The sequence below is a fragment of the Xyrauchen texanus genome, chromosome 28 (genome assembly GCF_025860055.1).
Source record: "Xyrauchen texanus isolate HMW12.3.18 chromosome 28, RBS_HiC_50CHRs, whole genome shotgun sequence".
Taxonomy (NCBI): Eukaryota; Metazoa; Chordata; class Actinopteri; order Cypriniformes; family Catostomidae; genus Xyrauchen; species Xyrauchen texanus.
The window spans coordinates 38,913,509-38,939,787 of record NC_068303.1 but is presented as its reverse complement, the minus strand read 5'-3'; the positions used below and the strand labels follow the sequence as shown (position 1 = coordinate 38,939,787).

At 37.7% G+C, this 26,279-nt stretch overlaps 1 protein-coding gene across 2 annotated transcripts; it reads right to left on the bottom strand.

The window, feature by feature from the left end:
• Positions 1–3,472: 3,472 nt before the first annotated feature.
• Positions 3,473–26,226, bottom strand: LOC127622152 (S-adenosylmethionine decarboxylase proenzyme-like). Of its 2 annotated transcripts, none has more exons than XM_052096120.1 (9): positions 25,922–26,226; positions 15,123–15,209; positions 11,320–11,446; positions 10,878–10,980; positions 9,560–9,602; positions 8,553–8,697; positions 6,622–6,714; positions 6,371–6,526; positions 3,473–6,240 (listed from the first exon to the last, which is right to left on the bottom strand). In XM_052096120.1, the coding sequence occupies exons 1-9, from the start codon at positions 26,029–26,031 to the stop codon at positions 6,097–6,099; spliced, it is 1,008 nt and encodes a 335-aa protein (XP_051952080.1). In that variant the 5' UTR covers positions 26,032–26,226; the 3' UTR covers positions 3,473–6,096. The 2 variants fall into 2 exon arrangements, with proteins under 2 accessions (XP_051952080.1, XP_051952081.1); XM_052096121.1 differs by lacking the exon at positions 25,922–26,226 and adding an exon at positions 24,750–24,927.
• Between the last annotated feature and the right edge of the window lie 53 nt (positions 26,227–26,279).

The following is a 26,279-nucleotide window of genomic DNA, read 5'->3' as shown; positions in this document are numbered from 1 at the left end:
GTCCCCATGAGGAAACAGCATAAATCATTCAATTATGTTTTGAAATGTAAAATGCAGAATGTTTCTGTGAGGGTTAGGTTTAGGGTAGGTTAGGTTAGGATAGAATATAAGTTTGTACAGTATAAAACCATTATGTCTGTGGAAAGTGTGTGTGTGTGTGTGTGTGTGTGTGTGTGTGTGTGTGTGTGTGTGTGTGTGTGTGTGAGAGAGAGAGAGAGAGAGAGAGAGAGAGAACAACTTACATGAAATATAGTATTATCAAAAAAACAAAAACAAGCTGCTTTATTTTACATTTGATTTACATTTACATTTAGGGCATTTGGCAGATGCTTTTATCCAAAGCTGACTTACATGTAGTACATTTGTCAATAGTTGGACAGGTCATACACCAGCAATTGTAATTTGTATTGTAAGCAACCAATATTATACCATAATACTTACAGCATCTTGTAATGTGTCTACTACCATTTCACTATCATTCAATCATCAAACAAAGTGCCATTAGGGGCCATGAATAATAAAGTGCTAAATACATAAGTGCAGAATTATTTTAGTATAAAGAAGAGAGAGTATAAAGAAGAGTAAAAAGTTGAGTTAAGATGACCTATACTGTTTGCATCCTTTTCATCACAGGAAGAGGAAAGGGGCAGAGAGACAAAGAGCGGCAGCCCCTGTAGAGCCGAGGAGTAGAGGACAGGAGAGGAAGAGAGAGACAGACAGGAAAGCTACATTAATGGGTGTGTGTACGTGTTTGTGTGTTAATTATGGAAGAATTTGATTCATATAACTGGATTGGTAAAGGTGAGGCACTATGTGCTTGCATATGCCAGCTAGTTGCTCGCTATAGGTGTTACCAGCAAATAGTATCCAAAAATTCAAAAGCTTGATTGTGTGGGTGGGGTGGGGGACCCTACAAGACATTGTGCCCAGGGGCCTCTGAATTCTTAATCCGGGCCTGGGTAAAACCAAATGATCAATGCAGGTCTCTAAGTTCATTAGGGAAACAGATAAATATCCTCTGTTACGTTATTTGTGTACCAATATAAAATAAGTCTTACTAATAATGAAATGCGGCAATACCAAAAGTGTGTAACTATCAGAGATGAAGCAAACTCGCTCAGAACTCCGAATATTTGACGTCATAGTAACACGTCTGTGCCCTTTGTTTCAGAATTCCATTAATATAAGAGCACCTGCTTGCTGAAAAACTGATTTTTAACAACACCTTTTTGCACAAAAACTGTCTTTCTGATGCGGCCCCTGATTGGTTGCTCAATACTCTGCTTGAGTCATTGTGTGCAGGTGTTTACAGTATTAAACTTACTGAAGCTCATATACAAATTATTTCAATATAAATGTTGCTGAAATGCCGTTGCTTGTGTGTCAGTGTCTTCGTTTCTCACACATCTCTGTAGAATATTAACATCCACTCATGTCTCATTACAGTATCTGTAATGGCATGTGGACATTCATTTAGCTGTCTGAACTCAAATTAACTTCTGATGATTGCATTCAATTGATGTATTTTTGAAGGTACAAAAGAGAAAGTATGTTGTTTAGCATAACTCATTGGGGACTTTTATTTAGAATTAAAGAGAAACACTTTGATTTAAAAATGGATGCAAGCTCCGTTTTAAATAAAACAAAAAAAAAAAATATATATATATATATATATATTATCCTATTTTTAAGATTTACACATTTCACTTTTATAACAAATACTTATCCAATTGAACTGTGTAATAAATCAAAGGGTTTACAGTGTATCAGGATGACAAGTGTTTGCTTTAAGTTTCTTCAGTTAAAAAGTTTACTTCAGTTCTGTAAGTTTGTGTACCTACACCACCTTTTAAGTTGGACCAACTATTGGTATCTTGGTGGGGCTGACCCATACATTTATGTAGGTCTACTCACTGTAATAAAGAATATCATATATATATATATATTCAATAATATTGAAAATTATGGACAGCTGTACTAAACAAAAATGTTCATTGAACCTCCCTGCAAAGCCGGACATATGAAAGATTCGTCAGAAAATTCTATTTTTTTGACAAACTTTATATTGATTTTTTAATTATTTCTTTTTAAAGTTGTCTAATGGTACTAAAAATGCTTTTGCATGTTTTGTTTTTTAATGTATCATCATACATCATGCTTTAAAGGTAATTCTCCTGAGGAGAGGACATTTGTTATTGACGTTTTTCTTAGCCCATACATGCTACAGTGGTAACTCTTGGGGTATTATCCCAGGACTCCCAGAGCTTTTCAGAGATACCAATGTAATATGAGCTCTTTATAATGATAGAGCAGGCTTCATATATGAAAATACACTTTTATTAGCATATATTTAAATTGTGAACTAACACTTTTTTTTCATGGGCATGCATGTAATGGTGATTGAGAGATACCTCAAAATCCTAGTGTATCATATTTGATACATGGATTTCAAAGTTTTTTTTTCTTTAATAAAATAATATTCAACATTTTATCTAAGCACAAGTTGCTGATATTCAGCAAATACTCATTTTAAAATATCAGTAACAATATAATCATTACTGTCACTTTTACTTTATTAAAATAAGCTGTCATTCTTCACACAAATCCACCGCCATTTTAAATAGATTGATGTAAACATTGAAACCACTTTCTTTTCACAAATAACAACTATATGGTGCAATAAACATGCGATACTTGCATACCATAGGTTGTTTGACTCGTCAGATTGAACAGTGTGAAACAGGAGCCATCAAACATTGTCTATCATATTTGAAACACATGGCTTTATAGGGTTAATAAACATTTATATTTAGCGGAACTAACTGAGTTCATGGAATTTACAATCCAACTAATAAAGTTGCATAATCTATTTGCCTGAATCAGAGTAAACAAAAAAATGCTTTGCTGCTGGTTGCTTGAAGTTTACTAAATGTTTTTTTTTTTTTTTAACAGTAATATTTCGTTTTTAAACTGGCTTGAATTGTTATTAAATAAACCGTTTTTTGAGGAGAGACGTGTCAAAATAATTTTTTGTGGTAATCAACATTATGCAATAAATGCTGTCGATTGAACTTGTACCAAACTAATAATATTCCTTTAATTCCCAAGTGATCTGTCTCAGCTAAACTATCTATGATTGATTCAGTGCTATTATAAATAATTATGAGATGATTAAGGCAATACATCATATGACAAAACTCCCATCACAGAATACTCCATTGGAAAAACAGAGAACTATGTACGATAACTTGTGAAAATTACATTTATACATGTTCTAACATCTAAGTTATTATATACCAATATAAAAAGTGAAATATGGCACACACACACATATATATATATATATAAAAAAGTTGTTATTCATTTACTTTATGGCCTATACCAATATGGACTCAAACACAGCAGTGCACTCTAGATGAAAGACTTAAGAGCACTTCTTCTAAAAGACTATTAATAAATCACAAGTACACAGTTAATAGATATTTACTTTTATTAAAGGAAGCATCAAGCTCTTAGTACAGATATATTTAGCACATCTTGACTATCCAAGGAAATAGCAAGAGAATTGGAACAGCAAAGTTTCCCTTTCCCTGTGAACAATCCTGCAGCAGAACCCTTACTACATGGTTTCCTTACCAACCCACACATAATAATGTAGGCTGGCTAGAACTAGCAGGAGGGGCGGTCCAATAATATACGAAAAGGTCAGAACAGGGTCATAAAAATGAAATGTATATATGTGTGTACTTGGTCCGCAACATCAATGTCTACCCTCTTCATACGAATGTGTATATATAAAATCCCATTTGTATTCAAGGTGATTAAAACACCTGAATCCAACCTTCACCAAAAGAAAGTAATAATAAAACGGTGCTAGATGTGACATGGTCATGCTGATGTTATTTCTCCTAGCAGTGGTCCACCTATCTGAAGTGAAATTTAACGTTAAACTGACCCGCCACTTTAAAGACATATCACAAACATCATCATCCTTACAACTTCATCTGCATAATTCAGCCCCACAGCTTAAACCAGCCTACAGTGACTAGTTGGTCACCCAGCCTGGCTAGGAGGTTTTGTTTAGATGGTTTTAGGGTATCTGTCAGATTGTCAGGGTAGAAGATCAGCTAGAACATCACCTTAGGCTTTTTGCAGGTTTGTTTTTAGTTGGGAGTTACCAAATAACACTCATGGGCCATCACATCCAGGACCAATTAACTAAGTTTGTTACATTGTATGAACAGAAATGAACCACAAAGCTTACACAGGGCCCTAGCAGAGACACTGCACAGTAAATGGCCTACTACATGCTATTCGCATGCAATAGCAAATGGAAACAATATTTCCCTCAATAAACTAAGAGGGCTTAAGAGGAATCATGTATTGGACAAATCTGCTGCGAAGTTTGCTGATGAACAAAAAAAAAAATATATATATATATAAAAAACTGCACTTTATGCAGCCGTGGGATGTGGAATGATCTGGGTTAGCCCTGACATGCTCAGATCCCAGCGTACCTATTGTGTGCTTTCCAGCTTCTGTAGAGAAAGAGAGGACTCATTTTGTTTAGAAAAAGAAAAATGCTTTGCTGTGCGATCGGCACTCGAAAGCAAAGTGTCTGTCCAACCGTTTCAATTGAGCAGGCTCTGTGCTGGACAGTCACATGGTTCTTCACAATGAACTAAATTTAGGATGGAAAAATTATCATCTCTTTCTCTCGTAATGGTTTCTTAAACACCAGCCACATTATTTAGTACAACCAGTCATAAACCATATAAACGGTCACCTTTCAACTACCCCATTTTTTTACATTCAACTTACAAAATAAAGGCCATTTTAAGTAGCAACTTTCACCACGATGCAACAGTTAAGTTACTCAACTTTTGAAACATTCACTTCAGTAATATTGTAAATAATGAATATTTTAAGTTTGTTGTCAACAAAGAGTGATATCTTCAAAACAGTCACAGAAAAGTTAGTTAGCCGCACACAGTTGAGCTTATTATTAGCATTGCATTTTAGTTAAACAACTTCAGATGTATTAAACCAAAATAATAACAGTCCTTTAAAGATGCAGCAAGCTTTCAACATTGATAGTGACAGTTGAGTTACTCAACTTCCGACACATTCACTTCTCTAGAACTCAATAAAGGCAACCATCTGGAAGGTTGAAGGAGAAAATCAGATTAAGAATGAATATTTTTAGTTAGTTGCCAGCAAATCTTTAAGTCGTATTTAAAAAAAGGTAGCTAGCTATGCTTAACGCTTGAAATCTAATTAGCATTTCATAGACACGAGCGTTTTAACTAAACAGCATCCAAAATCTAACAGCCACCAAAATAAAATGTATGGTTTTAAAGTAGAGTAACTCAGCTCTCACCTTCAGTTATCCGGTACTCTTATTGACAATGACAATCTAGAAGGTTGCCAAAGAATATAAGTGAAGTAGTAACAAGTATTTGGTTAAAAAAAAAAAAGATATATTAAAACGGTCAAGCTACTGCACATTATCTACTTTGCGTTCTATTTTCACTTTAAGCCGTGGCACATGTATTAAAAACAAACAGTCCAAAAAGAATATGCAAGCGCTCATATTACGAAAGTTGAGTAACTTAACTGACAAAGCAAGTTAGCTGTAAGCAATTTTGTGTTTTAACGGACCAAGCAGGGAAATGGAAAAATATAAGAAACCTGACTGGTTCACAGTTGTTTATGGATCGGTTTGCAAGCCACAAGGTGAAGACACAGAACTGAGCAAGTCAGGGTCCTTGTCTAGTGAGGTCTGAAACCCTGTCTGTGGGGGATACGAGGGGACACCTGCAGGAAGGGAAGGGAGCACTGCGTGTACCGCGATGGCGCGACATGCCTCTCACACAGCACCACATTCAAGAACTCTACATGCACTTCAAGATCACAGCAAGAGTGGGCTAGAATATCTACAGAGACATGACAAGAGCTTTCATGCACAATATCTACGTCAAAGTTACAAGAATGTATAAGGGTTAAACTCAGGGAAGATCTACAGCCAGACAGAAACCATCTCTCCGCTACGAGACAGTGGCAGGATTTCTTTTTACGCTTCTTCATTTGGGAGGTTCAGCTCTGTAGTTTCTGCTGGCGGTTCTTGACGTAACTGGTAAAGACGAAATTGTAATCATTGAAGTGAGCCAACTGGCGGTCGAGGCGGCGGTAACCCTCAAGCTTCTGAGGCGAAGAGAACACACTGCGACATTTAGAGCTCTGTTGAGAAGCAAATGAGTACACATTGAGTTTTATTGTTCCTAATCACACTGTGTCAACACTGTCCATGAACTCAATACAGTAAGTTAGTTGTACCATTTGCAAAACAATAAGTTGTGTAATGACATACCTCATTGACAAAAAGCGTTGTCACAAATTTCCCGGGTTTAAAGACATCCACGACCTTGCGGATTAGCTCATCATAGGATGTCTGGGAGAGGTTGGTTTCAAAGCTGACATAGGAGAACTCTGGTTCGGGGGTGATGTGAATCGTCCAGTAAGTTCCCTGCAAAGACAACTTTTCTTATTTTTGTTGCCGAAGTGCAGAGCAAAATTTTCAAACTTAAAAAGTAGAATACAACACAAGCGTTTACTACTTACATCTGATTTCATTCCATTCATAGAGTATCCACAAGGGTTGAACATTGTGGCATCAATCACTGAACCTGGAATCAGGTCACGAATTCCACTCATCTGTGAAGACACAAAGGAGAACAACACATTAAAGAACAAGCCTAACAAAAATGCACTGTGATGGTATTAGATGGTACTACAAATGGTATTTCAAAATATTCCATGGTACGTTATGATCAAGTACTGGCTAAATTCCCTCCATCAATCATGGTCTCCTAAAAATCCTCATCCACTAATTGGCTCTATAACTCAACTCTCTCCTCTCCACCAATAGCTGGTGTGTGGTGAGTGCACTATGGCTGCCGTCACATCATCCAGGTGGATGGTGCACACTGGTGGTGGTTGAAGAGAGACCCCCATTCACTGTGTAAAGCGCTTTGAGTATAGTGTCAGAAAAACACTATAGAAATGTTATGTTCATGTGTGTTGGGGTGAACAAGAGACAAAACACAGTTGGTAGGCGTCAGAGGAGTTTATTTGAAATAAATAACAGAAAACTAGTCCAAAAAGGGTAAAGTAATGTGTCCTTGGGGAAAGTGTTCAAAACAAAAAGGGGAATTTGGCACATATACACTGATGTGCCAAAGCATTATGACCACCTGCCTAATATGTTGTTGGTCCTCCATGTCCAGCCAAAACAGCGCTGACTCAATGACGCACAGACTCTAAAAAGACCCCTTAAGGTGTCCAGTGGTGTCTGGCACCAAAACATAAGCAGCAGATCCTTTAAGTCCTGTAAGTTGCAAGGTGGAGCTGCCATGGTTCGGACTTGCTGTTCCAGCACTTCCCACAGACGTTCAATTGGATCGAGATCTAGGAAATTTGGAGCCATGGCAAAACCTAGAACTTTTCAACATGTTCCTCATACAATTCCCAAGCAATGTGTGCAGTGTGGCAGGATGCATTATCCTGCTAAAAGAATACCACTGCCATGAAGGGGTGTACGTGGTCTGCAACAATCTTTAGGTAGGTGGCACCTGTAAAATTGACGTCCACATGAATGGCCGGACCCAGGGTTTCCCAGCAGGACATTGCCCAAAATATCACACTACCTCCACAATCTTGTCACCTTTCCACAATGCATCCTGATCCCATCACTTCCCCAGGTAAACAGCGCACACATACATGGACGTCAACATGATGGAGCAGTGGAAGAAGCTTCCCTGGTCCGATGAGTCCAGTTTTCTTCAAGGTCCAATTCATACACAGTTCATAAGCTGCATGCCTATTGTAGGTGCTTGCGACGGTAGACAAGGGTCATCATGTGCACTCTGACCAGTCTGCGGCTACGCAGCCCCATGCACAGCAGGGTGCGATGCACTGTGTATCCCGTAACCATCATTAAAACATTTTGACTTGTGCCATAGTAGACGTTCTGTTGTTTCGGTCAGATGGGAGAGCCTTTTTTTCCCTCGTGCAAGGATGAGCCTTGGGCGCCCGACACAGTGTTGCTGGTTTGTGGATTGTCCCCTCTTTAGACCAGGTACTCACCACTGCTGACTGGGAGCACCCCACAAGCCTTGCCGTTTCACAGATGCTCTGACCCAGTTTTCTGGCCATAACAATTTGGCAAAAGTCAAAGTCGCTCAGGTTTTTATAGTCCAGCCCATTTTTCCACCATTCAACATGTTGACTACGAGAACTGATTGTTCGCTTAACATCTAATCTACCCAGACCTTGACACGTGGCCTTAATAGGAGATAATCAATGTTAATCGCCTAGCCTGTGAGTGGTCATAATGTTTCTGGCTCATCTGTGCCATCATGGATATATATATCAAGGTATTGAATGATTATATTATTATTACAATACCGCAAAGACCAGTGCTAGAAGAGTTATTGAAGTTCAATACTTTTGATTAGGGGTATGAGCAAGAGAAGCAAAGTTTAAATTCTTACACGAGTGACATCATTAGCAGAAACACCATCTTTCATGTAGAACTGGTCCATCACAGCTGGGTCGAGATCACTCATCAGAACTTCTAGTGTCTGATCCGCCTGCTTATTCACCCAGTACTCCGGCAGCTCCAGAGTGAACAAGTACCTACAGAGAAGACAAAGAGCATGGCATATATTTGCCTTGATCAAGAGTAAGGCCATTAAGAAAAACCTAAATAATTTGATGTCAGATTTACAAACAAATCTTTTGACTGGTTCTTTTAATTATTACTTCCAAAGTTAGAAGTTCTGATGTTTTCACTGAAACTTAATTGGACACATCAACGAAACCCAAAGGATGCTTTCGAGTAAGGTTGATTAACCCGCTTCAGTTTACCGATGTTCGGCTCTTTCTGATCACACAGCTCAAGCGAGGAAATCCCCAAAATACTATGACTATATAATTTCAGTCATGTACTAATAACATTGTTAAGTGTATTGGTAATATCTTGCTGCTGTGTTTTCTCATCACATTTTGGCAACAGTACATTTTATTTAAAATAGTTTAATTTGAGTCATGAATCGTATTTTTCGTCTCTCTTTCGTTATCATAAAAAAAACAACTTAAACATTTAAAAGAACAGTCTTTACAAGATTACAGAAAGATTCAGTAATTTTCTAATTAATACATTTGACACATTTAACCTTCAAGCCAGAAACAAACTCGACACAAAAACGAACACAGACCGTTCTTGCGACGCAAACTTTATTTCACACATTGTTGCGATAGGGCCAAAACATACTCTATGCAAGTATGTGAATTATACCTAAATAATAACATCTGGCACAGAGGTTTAAGATAACTTAAACAGGTTAGTTACCACCACAGTAACACAAGAATGCATGCCAAGTATGTTCACCAGAAATGTGGTGGAGCATTCACGTCTGCATACTTGGGTTTCTGGTCCTAGTAAAATGGAAATTATTGGGGTCAGATTAATGGTTGTTAGTGCAGATGTAAAACTCACCAGCAGTCTGAATTCAGACGTCCCATACAGTAGGATGCTCCATCTTAACATGAACAAAAACACCAATTAGAACTCTATTTACTCAGTGCATTCAACCAGACAAAATTAGGACATTTTATATTATAGCTGAAGTGTATGTTTTTTTTTTAATGTTAAAATACTCTTATCCAAGTTTTAATATGCAGAGTCAATTATGAGTAAACTATTTGTAAGTTGATTTCCATGAAGTGTGCAACACTGTGTTTGAGCATCCCAATCAGCCCAACACAGCAACTCTGACTCAATGGCGTGAGTTTGGGGCAGGACCACTGATATAAATATATATATCAAGTGCAAGACATATAGATATCAACAATAACATTTTCAATAGTTAAAATACTAATTCTTGAGATCAGCAATGGAATTACTACTAGTCAAAGTGCACATTTTTTATATCTGTACCGTAATTACATTTCCTCAAGTAAAACCATTAATTCTTGATATAAAAAATGACATCACTGCTTGCAGAAATGCGCATTTGATATAAAAAATTTATTTGTAATCGCATCTTCACTAGTAGAATTTTACAAATATCCGGAAATGTGTACAGACGTGGCTGGGATTTCAAAATAAAGGTGCCTCTGATTTAACACTTAAACGTTGATGTATATTTTTCAATGACATTGCATCGTTGGTGATTTGATCAATGCATCGATCTATATGGCTGGATCATTACACCCCTAACTGTGCAAATGTCCATTCCTGAAATCAACATCTGAAGTAAAAATGAAAATTATTTATATCTGTAATTTGGTTTTCACTGGAAGAAATGTTAATTTAAGATCTGTAATATGTAATGTGATTATATCTAGCAATAAAACCTTTTTAGATATTGAACATTACTTTCCAATTTATTGATATCTGACATTTATTTTCAGATATCTGAAATATCATATGTATCATGTTGAAATAAATGTGCAGATATCAAAAATTTGCATTTTCACAAGTTACAATTCAGTTGTTTAATAAAATGGATCATTTAACTAGTAAGAAATACAACGCTGAAATTCCAAGTAGTACAAAATTTATTTTAGATACCTGTAAATATGTTTTGAACAGGAGTAAATGACAGACCATTATGAAATTCTACTAGTGAAAATGCAGTTACAGATATCAAAAACTACAGCTTTTATGAGCCATTCCCTTTCTACAAGTAATTTCCCGATAGCAAGAATGAGCATTTTAACGAGTGACAATTGTATAGTTGATAACTATAATTCATATCCTGCATATAAATTGAAGTTAATTCTGCTTGTCATAGTTGTGTATGAAACCCTACTTGGAAAAATCTGGCTGAGGAAGTCAACTTCCTCCTGGAAGTTGCGGTGAGGGAACTCTTGATGGGTGGGCTTCATAAAGTTTTTACGAGAGTAGAAGAAATTCTGAAAAATAAATAAATATACAAATACAGCCACATATCCTGAATCAGAGATTTGCAAGTTTAATTGGAGACAGAAAACACAAATTAATTAATCTTTATTATTTTAACATCAAAACTTTGACATAACATGTAAATTAAAGAGTTATATGGAAACTCACCATCTTCAGTATGACTGCAAAAACTTGAACTCATTTAAGAAGCCCGATTCATACGATATACATTGTATATGTTATCATATTGCTCATAACTTTACCGTTTAACTTTAACTGCGGCATGAGATAATGTGCCATAAATTGTGTTAACTTCCCTTTACATTAACCTGAGTGTGTGTGTGTTGTACCTCAATGGCATCAAAGCCGCAGTACTCGCGGGCCAGTTCCAGCAGGGGCACCAGTGCCTGCAGTAAGAGGGTGGTTCCGCATGTCTTCAAAATGAAACGTCTCTTGGAGACAAACATGCTACTCTCACTGTGCAAATTCAAAAAAAGAGAAGACTAATAATTTATCAGACATAGGCAACTGTTCCATTACATTAGGTCAGGGCAATATATTGAACAATTACAGTGTATTTAAATGTTATTTTTTTATATAATGTATTTAGGAATATAAAATGTAAGACACTTTCTCTCAGCTAATGCTGTTAATTATACTGGGGACCTTCTAACTTGGTAAATTACAAAATAGAAATTTTACAAAATTCGAACTTTTCAACATTGGTCACATTTTATTTTTTTTTAACAAAACCATGTATTCCATTAATAAATATGATGACTTGAAATTACTCTTATATAGCAAATTATATATATATATATATAAAGTTGAAGTCAGAAGTTTGAATACACCTTAGCCAAATACATTCATATACATACATACATACATACATACATACATACATACATACATACATACATACAAATCATTGCTACATACGGCAATATTGGTGAACAAAATCTATTTAATATAATTCTTGTGTTCATTTTATAAAAAAAATTATTACTTACATTTTCTGTATATTACTTTTTGAAATACATGTGGTAATAATGGCTATTTGGATGCAACGATGCTCGGATGCTTTGATTGAAAATAAAAATCACTCATTTCAGAGCAAATGCATAAATGTATGCAATAAAAAAAAAAAAAATAAAAAAAAAAAGCTAAAACACATCAGGATCAGTGGCGATTGCTTTAAGACTACACAGGAAGCACAGCTTCCCATAAAATTGCACAATGACATGTTTATCAAATTGGATATAACCTCTCTATAATTCAGATTTTTGTCCCTAGTCAATATTTAAGGTAAAAAATAAAGTGTGCAACGGAATACAACACTCTGTATGGTGATTGGTCGAGCTCTCAAACGGGCTGAGCCATGTAACAAATGGCCAAACAATGAAATGGTGACCTACGTGAGTGGCAGCATTTCAAATTAATACATAAATGCTGTCATTCAGAAGGTGCAGACTGCAGAGTGATTGGTGGTGCAGAAGAAATTGATTGCAGTTTATTTAACAATTAAATTAGTGATTACAAATCATCACATTTACCATTGGCAAAGTTGTAAATAAAATTGTAATAAGATTCTGTATTTTTGATATTTTATTTTCGTTCAGCAAGTTCACTTGTTAATATTTTTTAGCACTGGCAACATAGCTACTTTTGGAGGCAAAATGGCAGAGACTGCTAATGTAGTTGATTTAATTTAGGAGAAATCAAATCAAAATGGACAATTTCGTGCAAAAAAAAAAAAAAAAAAGATTTTAAATAGGAGAACTGACTTGAATAAGTTGCCTGACTAAACCAACAAACAACAACATCAGAGAATAATGAAATACCGTAATTTCCGGACTATAAGCCGCAACTTTTTTCCCACGCTTTGAACCTCGCGGCTTATACAATGACGCTAATATATGGATTTTTCCCGCTTTCAAATTTTATAAAAAAAAATTAAAAAAAACATTCTGTGACGTGCTCAGTTTTTTGGCGGCGTGAAGCTTTCATTAGACCAATGAAATTGCCGAACGGGTTAAGGTCAAAACAACTTTTTTTGTTTACTGTTTAGATTAAATCGAAGCGCTCAAACTTCCCATCATTCTGATTACGGTAGTAATTTTGTCACCCTCACCATGGCAAAGACATGGAGAAACGCATATGATGCAGCTTTCAAGTTGAAGGCGATTGATCTGGCTGCTGCACGGGAGCTTGGTCTTAATGAGTCGATGATAAGACGTTGGAAACAGCAGCGTGAGGAATTGACTCAGTGCAAAAAGACAACTAAATCTGAGGCTATTTAACTCCGACATCGAAGGAGATGACTTCAGTGGATTCAGTGCACAGGACGAGGAAGATAGTGACCAATGACTTTCTTGGTAGGCTACTGTTTACTGCAAATGTTTTATTACAAGCCGTGTGTGGCAGCGGGGGCGTGGTCAAGCGCCCGTCCGGGAGAGAAAAGCTGTAAGGGCGCTTACACCTGCGCTACATTATGTCTAACACCGGTGTCTAATTTCAAGTGCCCTGCTTCACATGTCCTTCTTGGGAAAACTGTCACACGGGCACCAGTGTGACAGTTTTCAGCAGGGCTCTTGACGTTCTAGGTAAGGCTTTTAATGGCCACAGCAATGTTTACAATCAATTTTATAAAGTTTCTCAATTCTTCTATGCGCCAACACTAGACTGACGTGTGTCACTCTCTCAGCTCTGTGGCTGCTGCCTTTTTATGCCGCTCTCCCCATGCTTACTGAAATTAGACACCGGTGTTAGACATAATTTAGCTCAGGTGTAAGCGCCCTTACCGCTTTTCTCTCCCGGACGGGCGCTTGACCACGTCCCCCGTGCCACACCGTGTTTCGTTAAAGCCTATTTATTTTTGTTACAAGCCGTGTTTCGTTAAAGCCTGAGTAAAGTTCATTAGTTTCAATGTACCGGTAGGCACCTGCGGCTTATAGACAGGTGCGGCTTATTTATGTTCAAAATAATATTTTATTTAAAAATCAGTAGGTGCGGCTTATATTCAGGTGCGCTCAATAGTCCGGAAATTACGGTAAATAATAACATTCAAATTAAAAATATCTGTGCTTCCCCTCTTTTGAAACCCACCAGCTGCAACTCATTAGGATATATTTTTTAGCTATTGCCGAGCACTACATTACAGGGAAATTATTAAAAATCTTAAAATAATTCCAGGCTTTTTTCAGTCTGCAATAATTAGCTTTGACCTAAATTCTGCCTTTGAAACTCTGTATGGGTCTGACAGATTAATAATAGGCTTAGCGTTGTCCTCTTGCAGACAGGACACATGTACATGTCCATGCAGGCACTGCTGATTCAACGTCAGGCACTGATTCTTGAGACAGGGGACAAAATGTTCCAAAACATTAGCTGCCATTAGTTTTGTCCATAACATTTCCACTTGGAAATTAATCAGAGATGATCACTAGACTGTTCCTAACAGTAGTGTTTCATTTGATTTTGTCTTTGGTTCTATCAAACTTAAGTTAATAAATTATCACGCACTACCTGTCCTTGACAATATTTTGTTAGGACAGTCAGCTGTCAACTCAATCTTCTGTTTGATAGGGCTTGGAATTGCCAGACTTCCCGATTCAATGTTACAACGATATTAGTTGTCGATTCTATATTATATTGCGATTCTGTAAGTATCATGATTTGATGGAATATTTAGCGGTGTTAACACCCCAAAACTATACATTTTCATTATTGATAAGTCAATGCGTTGTCTGAGCTATTATTTGACTAGACCAGCAACACTTTAACATAAGTGAATATTTCTGACCAAAGGTTAGCTGAGACTAGCTGAAAAAAGCCCAACAGACCAGTCTGATCACTCTGGGAGACCAGCTAATACCAGCAAACCAGCTTAGGCTGGTTTAACCCCCCTCCAATTTTGCTTATTTTTCCCATTACTTACTAGTTACATTGTGTGTCAAAACAAAACAATCATACTCCGTGTTTGAGTATCTGTTACTCTATTCTTTGTAAACCAGTCCATTTTGATTTCATGTTGACTTTAAGGTGTTTATGGGTGCTCACTGGGACAGCAACGGCAGGAGCAGTTTGATGCATGCTGAAAGATAAAGAATGTAATTACAACCTGTCCTGTAACCTGACAGACTCAATGACTCACCTGAGTATATAAGCTTCCTGTCTGTCAGTCTTCGTCACACTTATAATCAAACAATGCACATTCTCCAGGAGTTTGTCCCACTCAAATCTGAAAATGACAGAGAGAAAGAGAAACATTAAAACCTAATTTACTGTCATTAGAAAATATAGCAAGTTGATTTTATTATTTTACACCTACACTACAAGCAGGCTACTTTTTACATCCCTGAAACAAATACTGAATAATATTTCAACATGCTGGAATTAGGTTTTTGTCCATTAAAAATGCACTAGTGTCCTGAAAATGTAAACGTTTGGCACACGCTCATATGGTCGGTTTGTTTTAAAGGGATAATACAGAAAAAGAAAAAAAAAAAAAGAAAAAAGGGGTGTCATTATTTACTCACCCTCATGTGTTCCAAACCCATATGACGTGCTTTCTTCTGTATAACACTGAAACTAAAATGCTGCTTAACACCTGCTTTAGTCACCTTTAACAATCATCGCAAGTTTTTCCATACAATGAAAGTGAATGATAAATGGGGCTAACATTCTGTCTAACTCCTTTTGTGTTCAACGAAGAAACCAAGTCATACAGGTTTGAAACAACATAAAGGAGAGTACACAATGACAATTTCTGATTGGTTGAACTATTCCTTTAAGAGAAAACTAAATTAAATGTGATTAATTATACGAAGAAATAACAAGTCAAAAAATGTGCTCAATTAACTCTTTCCCTGCCAAACACGGAATTTTCCGTGTTTTATGAAAAAACGCTTCCCCGCCAAACACGGAATTTTCCGGGTTTCCGTGTTTTAGGTGTTATACGGTAAGGAAGACCCCTCCGCATGTTTTGAAAGAGTACGCAACTCTTTGATCAAAGAAACAGACTGCGATCGTCTCAAACATGAAGAAGTGGAGTATGAGAAGCTCAAAATATCAGACATAAACATGCCTTTTTCTCAGCTTTTTGTCTGAAATGTTGTTTTTTGACAAAACCTACCTCTGTTCAAGTCGCAATAAAAAAGAACAAATGAAGATAAAATAAAATAGTTTTTTTTTTGCCTAAAAGCAGAGGCCCAGATCTTCATTTTGATATATAGCATCTTCATATATTCATGGAAGAAAATATTCTGCGGGCCATTAAAATTTAGCGAAAATCGTCAAAAATCCTGGCGGTGGCTGGCAACTTTTTTTTTTAAAAACGCTGGCGGGGAAAGAGTTAATTGTGGCCCCAAACCGTAATAAGGAACATTCCTATCATCTAGGGGTGGGCAATATGTAACAAATATTTTATTGATTAAAAAATATTGCGATATCCAATTGTATTGTCAACCCCCCTGCCTAGAGTCAATGAATATTTTTGCTTTATCGATTTTGCTTTAAAAATATAAATTAATTTATTGACTCTTAAACAAAAATATATTTCGAAATTCAAATTGCACTTTTAACAAAACAAAAAAACTAGTAAAATAAAGTGCTAAAAACAATTAAAAAAATGTCCCTTCCCCAACGGCCTCATTTCCCATCACGCAAGTATGTGTTTTCAACATGTGGGAAATTACTAGTAGCCTAAAAATTAAGAACTAAATGACAATTCTAAAAGTAACGATAGTGATAATTATTTTTAAAATAAAGCCTTACATTTAGAACCTTCAACACAACCCAAAAATTTCTACCTTTAAAACAGCTAAAACGGTATGTTACTTCACTTAGTCAGAGCTTAAACAAATAGAAAACACCTGTTTTTATATAAAGTGCAAGCCTAATAAATTTAATTGTGTGTTAAATGTGGTCAAATGAGTGTTCTCAAATATTAATGAGTTTATTTAGCATTTTGTTAATACAGTTAATGTTACCTTAATAAAAGAAAACAGAACTACATTTAGGTTCAAGGTGAACGGGGTATTATTTTATGATTTAATCACTTTCATCTTTGTTTTTTTATTACAAAGATATATTTGAGTGAACATGCAGAGTTGCATTCACAATGCATGTTAAGCATGAACTGCTCCGTGGAAATAAAGTGAACTAAACTTCGACCACCTCCCGAGATGGTCTTAGATCATTTGGAAAAATTCTCATACATAACACTATTCTTGTGGACAGTTTTCATACGTTTAAAACAAATAAGAAAATTAAAAGTCTTTACAAACACATGTTCCACGAGACACTCCCGCTGCACGCCTATGAACAAACAGCGCATCAGTCATGGGCATTGACGGCTTTTATTAGTCTGTTCTTAAAAATATAATAAAGTGTTTTTCTTCAACCGTATGTGCATGCCTTTGTGTTTAACAGCATTTCTTGTCATGCATTACTAAAAGACGTCTTACAGGTCACCAAACACTGTTGCGGGTAGATGAGCAAACTTACCCGATCATGAAATACCTGCATTTGGACAAGGAGCTTGCAAATAAGGAGCTGGATTCAGCCTCGTCGCATTTGGCGGGTGCAAATCTCACACCCTGGTCTACCGTTTAATATATCTGGCAACTTCCCAGATCCATGGTTTTGCCATTTACTGATATTGTCGATCATCGTCTGTCAATGAGAGTCGAAATCAATATAGGGAGATTTGCAAAGACATTGTTGATATCTAATGTCATCGTCCTATCACCCAGCCATACTACCATCAGAGCAATTTTTAAGATTTAAGTACCACCTGTTTTCAGCAGTGAAACTACATCTGTAAAGACAACGCACAGCTGCACAGACAACAAACCTAAACTCAGGCTTGCTCCACACTACCGACAACACAAGATGAGCGTTCATGCATTCAAACACAGCTGGACGGAGTACAATTCCGAATGCAGGGATCTCAAGTAGTGTTTTTCCAAGTTTCAAACTACGTTTAAATTGACACAGCATCCCAAAAATGCTGCATACATATTTCTTTATATGATTAATTTATAGGCATGTTATGTTATTAATTTGATTAAACACTTTAATCAATTAACAGCCCAATTTGTAAGATATAATGTACAGTCAGTTGTACCATGTTGCAATATTGTCAAAGGTAAAAGCTCCAAGATGAATCAATCGTAATGACATTAAGGTACTTAACAAGTGATTAAGACAAGCCATTCACATGTGAAATGACTGATCCAGTCAACACGCATGACATGATCAAATGCATTACTGAATATACAACTTGAGTCGTGGGCTACATTCAAGGTCTTCGGAAATTATATTATAGCTTTGTGTGAGGAACAAAACTTGAGTATTTTACTGATAATTAGGGATGTCATAAAAAAAAAAATCAATATATCGATTATTGAGCGGCACATTATTTTATCGATATATTTTTGAGGCATCGATATATGATAATTAGTCGACATTTAAATTAGAACAAAATTGGCGTGCTTTCAAATTCACTCAGTTGGCCTTGGTGTAACACTCTGGCGTAATAACATTGAGAGACCACAAGGCGACACACACACACACACACACACACACTCAGTTGGCCTCGGTTTAACACTCTGGTGTAATAACATTGAGAGACCACAAGGCTGCGACACACACACACAGTTATGCTGTGTTACATTCAAATAAAGTCAGAAAAATGTGCGCTCCTTGACGCTGAGCACATAACTTTGTAGAACATAAAATTGTTTAATTTTAGAACACAGCATGTCGTCTGCTAGATATGATATGACAAAATAAAATAAATATTGTCAGTAGTGATGAAGCATACATTCACTATTTGACTTTGTTGTTCAGCAGTAACATAAAGCTGCCTTACAAACACATTTGACTTGTAATATTTAAATTGTATTATTTTCAATTATTTCAGATGACAAAAGCTTTAAGGAAGGTACCAATGTGGGAGAAATGTGTAAAGTATTGCCATTGAAAGTGATACGAAGGTTCAGCACCATTTAACATTGAGTGGAAAGTTTTCATTCATATAATACATTTTAAAAACTTGGCCAATTATTCAGCTATCGGGTCATTTTCCCATCTTCGTTATCGATATCGGCAAAACCCACTATCAGTAGACCTCTAGTGGGGCTTTTCCACTGCATGGTACAACTCGACTCTGCTAGCTTTTTGGGGGTTTTCCACTGTGGATAGTACCTGGTACTTTTTTTAGTAACACCTCGGTTGATCAAACCGCTAGTTTTAAAGTTAGCTACAGCGATAGCAGTATCATTTGTTCACGTGACTTTTGAATTGTAAAAAGAAATGGCTGTTGCAAAATCACGCCATGGTCAATAAACGAGGTACAGATGTTCCTCTCATTAGCGACAAATGAAAAAGTCTTTCAGGAAGTGTCTCACCTGTTTAGCCGGACAAACAGTGTAGGGAAAACTAAAAAAAAACTTAAGTGACTACAGAACAATCAAGGAAAAGTGGAAGTGATTTGACCAAATGGATGCTATCTAGACCGCAGAGCAATGGGAGGGAGAGTGCCCTGGACTCAGCCATGGCTTGAGTCTATGATGGAGGTTGGTACGTTAACTCTACACCCTGCTTGAGAGCTTCACTTTATTTAGTTGACCAGCTACTGGAAGCTTGCTTCTAAAACAACCAGGCAAATTTAACTGTTAACAATTGTGTAAAATCACCATGCAACAACTGCTTAATGCAGCACAATCAGCTAGTAGCTAACAGTCATGTTTTTGTTTATTGTCACGTTTATGATGTCACGGCAGTAGAGACGGTGTAACTATTACGATCAGCCTATAATCACACCCACGGTGAGGGGCATAAACAGCAGTGGAAAAGAAAAGCGAGTAGAACCGTAACGTCCAGTGGAAAAGTGCCACAGTATGCATGTAAACCAATTTGGTTCCAAAGAAGAAAGTCAGTCACATAAGATTGGAATGTAATGGGGGTGTGCAATAGTTGGAGTTTGGGGTGGGGCTATCTGTTTGTAACCAATAGAAGATGGGGGAGTTTTCAGGAATAAGTTAATTATCTTTGCAATTCTGTTTGGAGATGCTAGTGGCAGAGAAATTACACACTTCAGCTTTAAATAATAAAAGTGGTTTGGTGCGAGTATTGTAAAGTGCTTCCTCATGCTGTCAGGAGAGGAGGGGCAGAAACATGACCCCCTGGACTTAGTTGGCTATTGGTTAAGCTCAGACTCTAATGATCCACTTTCTCGTGTCTCTGTGAGGTAACGTTTTCCTGGAAATAAACTAATACCACTCTTCTTTCATTCTCATGGCCCAACCCCAAGAAACCAAATAGATCAGCTTTCAGTTCAGAAACAATTCAGCAGACCAGGAAACTACAGAGATAGTAACAATAATGCCCTCACCCATTCATATTTTAGTGATTTATCAGCCCTCAAACCTGAACCATTATGTTTTTCCATAAACTGAGGCGGAGTATTGAACCTTGAGTAACCTTAAAAAAAAAATAATTACTTACTGATATTATATGAAGTTTCTTATTAAAATAATATGTGTGACAAGGAGGAGGGCATGGCTGGGCCGTAACGATAGACACCCAGTGCTGAATCAGCCGAGAGGTATAAAGAGGAGCCAGAGCTGTAGTTCGAGAGATGCACAAAGCAGTCTATGTGTGTATTGTGGAAATGTTAATTTTATTAATCCTCATTATGCTTGGTTTCTTTTCTGTTTTTAATAACTGTAAATTGCTTTCTGTAAATGAGCCAAACATGTTCAAATGCTTAGATAAAAAGTTTCTCTTTGTGTAGCAAAAGTCAACTGAAGTTACTTTGTATGGCCATCTCTGCCAGGGTCAGAGGAAAAGGGAGGCAGAAAACGGTCTTATCAGAGGACACAGCCGAAGAGTGAAAAACATTATTATTATGGAATGTGCTGAGGAAGACTAGTGTCCTTGTAATGTGAAGATAGGAGGTTCTATGGTAATTACTTTTTATATTTAGCCAATCATTTAGGGGGCTTTCACACTTGGTTCGATTGCCTGTTCCGAACCTGAGTTCGATTGCTCCCCCCTCCCCCCTGCCCCCGATGGACTGTGTTCACATTATATATTTGTATCCGAACCGCGGTACGCTTGCGTCATCAAGCTGCAGCTGGTGCGTAATCGTGTTGCTTGATAACCGCGAAATGAAAAGGCGTCAAAATTCAATGAATAGACTTGCTCGGTTCACATTTGTTCTTCTTTTTTTTAACCTTTGGTTTTGTTTTCAACATCAAGATACAGAAACACACTTGCGTCTCTCTGCCGCAAAAATACTGAAATCGTTCAAAAGACAGCGGGCTGTCCGCCGAAGACAATTTTTGCGAAGGCAAGCAGAAATCATCTCTCTGCTTGCAGTGCGTGTGCGTCAATCCCGCTTTTCGTCAAGGTAAGTGTATACACACACACACGTGCACGCACGAAAGTAAACTCTTTCCGCTCATTTTGAAAGTGACGCGTGTGAGACTGACGACCACATTATACATCATCAATAGTGGTTCACTTCCGTGGTTTGGTTCGATTGCGTTCATATCAGCAGCGAACCGTACTGGAGTTCACATGAACCGTACCCCAGACCACCTTTTTAAGCGGACCAGAGTACGGTTCGCGGGTGCGCACCCGAGTTCGGAAGACAGCGTTCACATCATCCAAACGAACCGAACTCTGACGTCATTCGAACCGGGGTGCGCACCAAAAGTGCTAGTGTGAAAGCCCCCTTAGTTGATTCTTTGTGATAAATATGCATGATTGTGTTGGATAAATATTCTGTATTTTGGAACCAACCTTCGTAGCTCTCTGAGGTATACCTTGGTAGTAGGAGGGCTACCCGGCTTGTGAGTAAAACTAAAGATTTTCTTTGCTCAAGCTTTACCACTGGAGTGGCCTGATTCATTTTACAGTTGAATTTCCACCACAGTGTCTTTATGTTGAACATGTCTGCTGAAAAGCAGTGCGTGTATTGAATGGAATGCTGAAAAGCAAGCTTTTGTTAAACACCGAAAAGTGTTTATTAAACGTCTGACGTGGATTGTTCACCCGGTCACCGCTTCCTCCTTTCCAGGGTTTCCGTTGTCCGGTAATTACCGGACATTGGCCGGTAAAAAAATTAAATGTCCGACAAAATTAAATCTCTCCGGTCAAATTGTCCGATTAAAATTGCCTAATAATCCCGTCCCCATAACACAATCTGAATTTGAGAATAAGCCTAAAATGTATAAAGCAAAAATACACCGATCTCTTGCTATGTTATAAAGGAACAGGCTCTATCGTTTGAAAGTTATGAAACAACATCGCATGCTGCATTTCAAATAAAGTGCACGCCTAAAACGGCTGCAATATAGACCTAAACAACGAACGATTGAGTGAGACGTTTCAAATATGGCCAGGCGCAGGCAGACTAGCTTTAAAAGCTTTTTTCAGAGGCCAGACGATGGTGAATCAGGAACATCTCATTATAGATAGATCAGTGCTTCTAATCCGTGCATTCGTGCAGTTTTTTTTCTCTATCATCAAAACTGAATAGCCTATGTTCATCAGTGCATGGTTACAGTCTATATCAAGCAGGGACACGTTTGTGTGCATTTTATTTTGTGATTTCACCGAATTAATAGAGAGTCTCCGCAACGGCGATAGATTGAAACGCGCGTCCTAGTGAAGATTGCGCAACTCGCGCAGCGCGTCGTCCATGCAACTGATAGCAGCGGACACGAGCGCTCAGCTTGATTTCAAAAACAACAGATTTTAGCGCTAGATCTCTTATTTAATAACGGACTAAATGAATGATCTGCTAGTTAACTGGAGATGTTTTATTTATTTGTATTAGGTACATCCGTGCCTCAATGTTTCAAAAAGTGAATGTGTGTGAAACCACAGTAAAAAACAATTGCCGTTGATTGACGCCAATCGGACGTTCATGTTTTTTTTCGTCTATTTGAAAGTTAAGCTAATAATAATATGTTGCATTCTATACGGCCTGATTATGTCATTTTTTAAGTTACATAGACTGCCTCCAGTTTTCCTCAACTTGACTAATTAAGAGGCGATATATTTGACCGGCATATCATCAAAATGTCCGTAAAACGAAACCTCTGCCGGTCACTTTGACCGGCACCATTTTTTTCTAGCGGAAACTCTGCTCCTTTCTACCTTAAGAACCAAATTTGTTACTTTGGTAATGAAACCAGGAATTTGGAGAAAGGAGTCTTCGCCACTGACTGAGGATCCTGATGCCGAGGGAGTGCTCGATCCGGTGGCGCTGGGCAACTGAAAGGGACAGCTGAGGGGTCCAATGCCATCGCCCGGCATCATTCTTTATCTCTCCCCCAGCATCCATCGTTATGACCCGGCCATGCCCTCCTCCGATTTACACACCGCCCCCCCCCCCTTAAGGTGTTGCCCTTTCAGCTGTCCTCCCACCGGCCAGTCTTACCTGCCTCCTGGGAATCAGAGTAGGATGCACGCGGCACCCTCTAGTGAGTGCAGTACATGCTGAGAAGCGCAGCAATGAGATAAAAAATTATCTTCATTACAATTCAACTTACAAAGTTTGTTAAAATTATCACTTCCCAAATGTTGGCTATACGTAGATGCAGTACTCGTGAAAAATGTCAGAGAACAAAGCATTAATTAGCGATCTATCTGAATCATCATGGTAAAAGGAAGAGTGGTGGATGTTTGATTTTCCCATTTATAGCCTATCCATAGGATTTGATATAAAGTATCTGTAACGGTCATGTAATTAATGCTTTATTATGGGAAAAGAAAAAAGAAGACCACTTTATTCATCAACATGCGCACAACATCGATGCCAGAACTGAAAATATTACTGGCTTAAAAATCAGTCTCCATGTTGTGAAATGTGAACCTATTTTACGTTCAATTGGAGCACACACATGTTCTGTTTATCAAACTGGGGGCGGTCAAGCCAATCGATACGAAAAAAAATGATCCCTTTCTTATTCAGCATTTCATGGAATGCCATCGTATCTACTACAGTGTTTGCTCGTTTTTGTTTTTTGCAAATCCTATCAAAAGTAAATTTTAATTAATTGTTAAAAATCGAAGAAAAAAAGAAAAACAAACAAAAAAACAGCCCTATGTGTGATGTATTTATAAACCATTTAATATATCTGTACAACAACAACAAAATAAGTATCACATCACTGACCTACAGACAGATTTATCACCCGAGAAAGTTAATCAGCCAGTATTTGGACATTTTGAGATGATCTAAATCAGCCCTATAACCGCAAGCTTGGATGATTAACAGATGTTTCAGTTTCCCCTTGTGTCAGTTCCAAAACCTTCAGATATCTAGTCGATGAATAATGTAGCCTACATTTTTTAATATTTAAATAAATTGTTAGTTTAATTTCAGATATTTTGTGTACTCGTTTGCTGTCGAAGAAATTCTATTATATTGGTCATTAGACGCCCTGTAATCAGGCATCGAAAACCAATATCGGTTGACCAATAGGTATAACAACATTCTAATAATATATATATATATATATATATATATATATATATATATATTAGATTACATGGCTGACGTTTGGACAATTCCATATGGTCAGTTTCATACAATAACAACGTCCGCTTGATACCCTCCTTTCTTCATATGGATTGTTATAACCGATGACGAAACCAATCGACCTCTACTTTATAAGTGCAAGACAAGTTCATCCTTTTGAATTTTCAACAACACTTATATGATTATAATTTTTTTTGGACGTAATAATGGACTCACTGTGTATTTTCACATGAAAAAGTTGTTTTCCGTGTGCAGGTCTGTAGCAAGGTAATCTGGGCCCCCTTAATGTACATTGCTCTGGGCCCTGTTCCTATTAAAAAAAATACAGTTTCGAATTTGTTGTGGGGTCCCCTGTACCTTTGGGCGTCTAGAATCGTTACCACCTTTCACCCCACTTGCTACGGCCCTGTCTGTGTGTATTGACTCAGCAGCTCGCAGCAAATTAATCTCCATGAGCAGCAGCGCATGTCACGCACTTATTCCTCTGCAGCTGTCCAGCTATGCGCACATCATAACGACCAATGAGAGCCCAGGAAATCCCGACCAATCACGGGTCGCGGGCGGAGCTAGCGACGTGTGACGCCGACGCGTGACTTTCACATGGACGCTGCGGCGCAGGATAAACCGCCATGATACTTCCCAAAAATAGACCCGTTACACGAACACATGCGAATAATGACTAAACATAACCGCGACAAAAATGTGAAGTCCGTGAGGCCCGTTTGAAACTATTAGCACTGAAGACCAGTTACAGCGTTGCGGAAAGTCATTATTTATTAGGAGCACTATTTCTAGTGGGCAAAAACAAAAGGCAAACCAAAATCAAAAAGAAAATCACTCCAGTTTTGGATGAGGCGCCATAGCAGCTAGCCGTAGCCACAGTCATGCTATAACTCGTCAATAACTTATTCAGACAGAAGCCGAGCTGATCTAAATGAGCCAAATATTGAACAACACCACCGAGAGACGCGGACGAAATCAGACTGCTGTTAAAAATAACATTAGAGTAAATTATGTCTTTGAAACTTAACTCAAGTCGTTATGAATGCATTATTCCATGTTACTTGGAATAAATTAAGCACGCACAGGCAATTTACAGAATAAAATGCACGCTGAGGGCTAAAAGATCAGCTCAAGTCCTGACAGCTCAAATGAATGAGTGAAAAGGGGGATGGTGTCTAAAATGGCCCGAACTGCCGAACACGCAACGGGTGTCACCGCCAGAGCCACATGTCACTCATTCATTTTCATGAATTCACTCAAAAACTATGAGTGTGGCATAAATAATACCACTGTCATAATTTATATGGCAGATACAAAAAAAATGGCTCTGGTTTTGCTTAAGCCTAGTCCCAGCGCCTATCTACAGTTTGGACGGATTGGCTCACCTGGGAATAGTGCGCAGATCCCCGGTTCCTTTGGTTTCATCTTGTCGGGAGAACCATACCTCCAACAGCTTCTCGGTCCCCTCGAAGAAGTGTGCACTGTTCTCTTCCATCGTGAGACAAACAGACTCCAACAACAGAAATTAAAGCGTCGGATGGATTCGCAATTAATTAGTCCTTTATGGTTAGTTATAATTTATTAGCTTAGTTACAGTCCTTGAGCAGTCCAGATGTAGTTGCCTTGTTATTTTTGCCGTCTTCCCCTTTTACAGAGAATACCGTAAGCAAGTGCTAGCTAATATCGCCGGCCATACTGTGTAAGCGCAGAATGCGGGCTGCGCAGAGTTTTATTATCTACTAG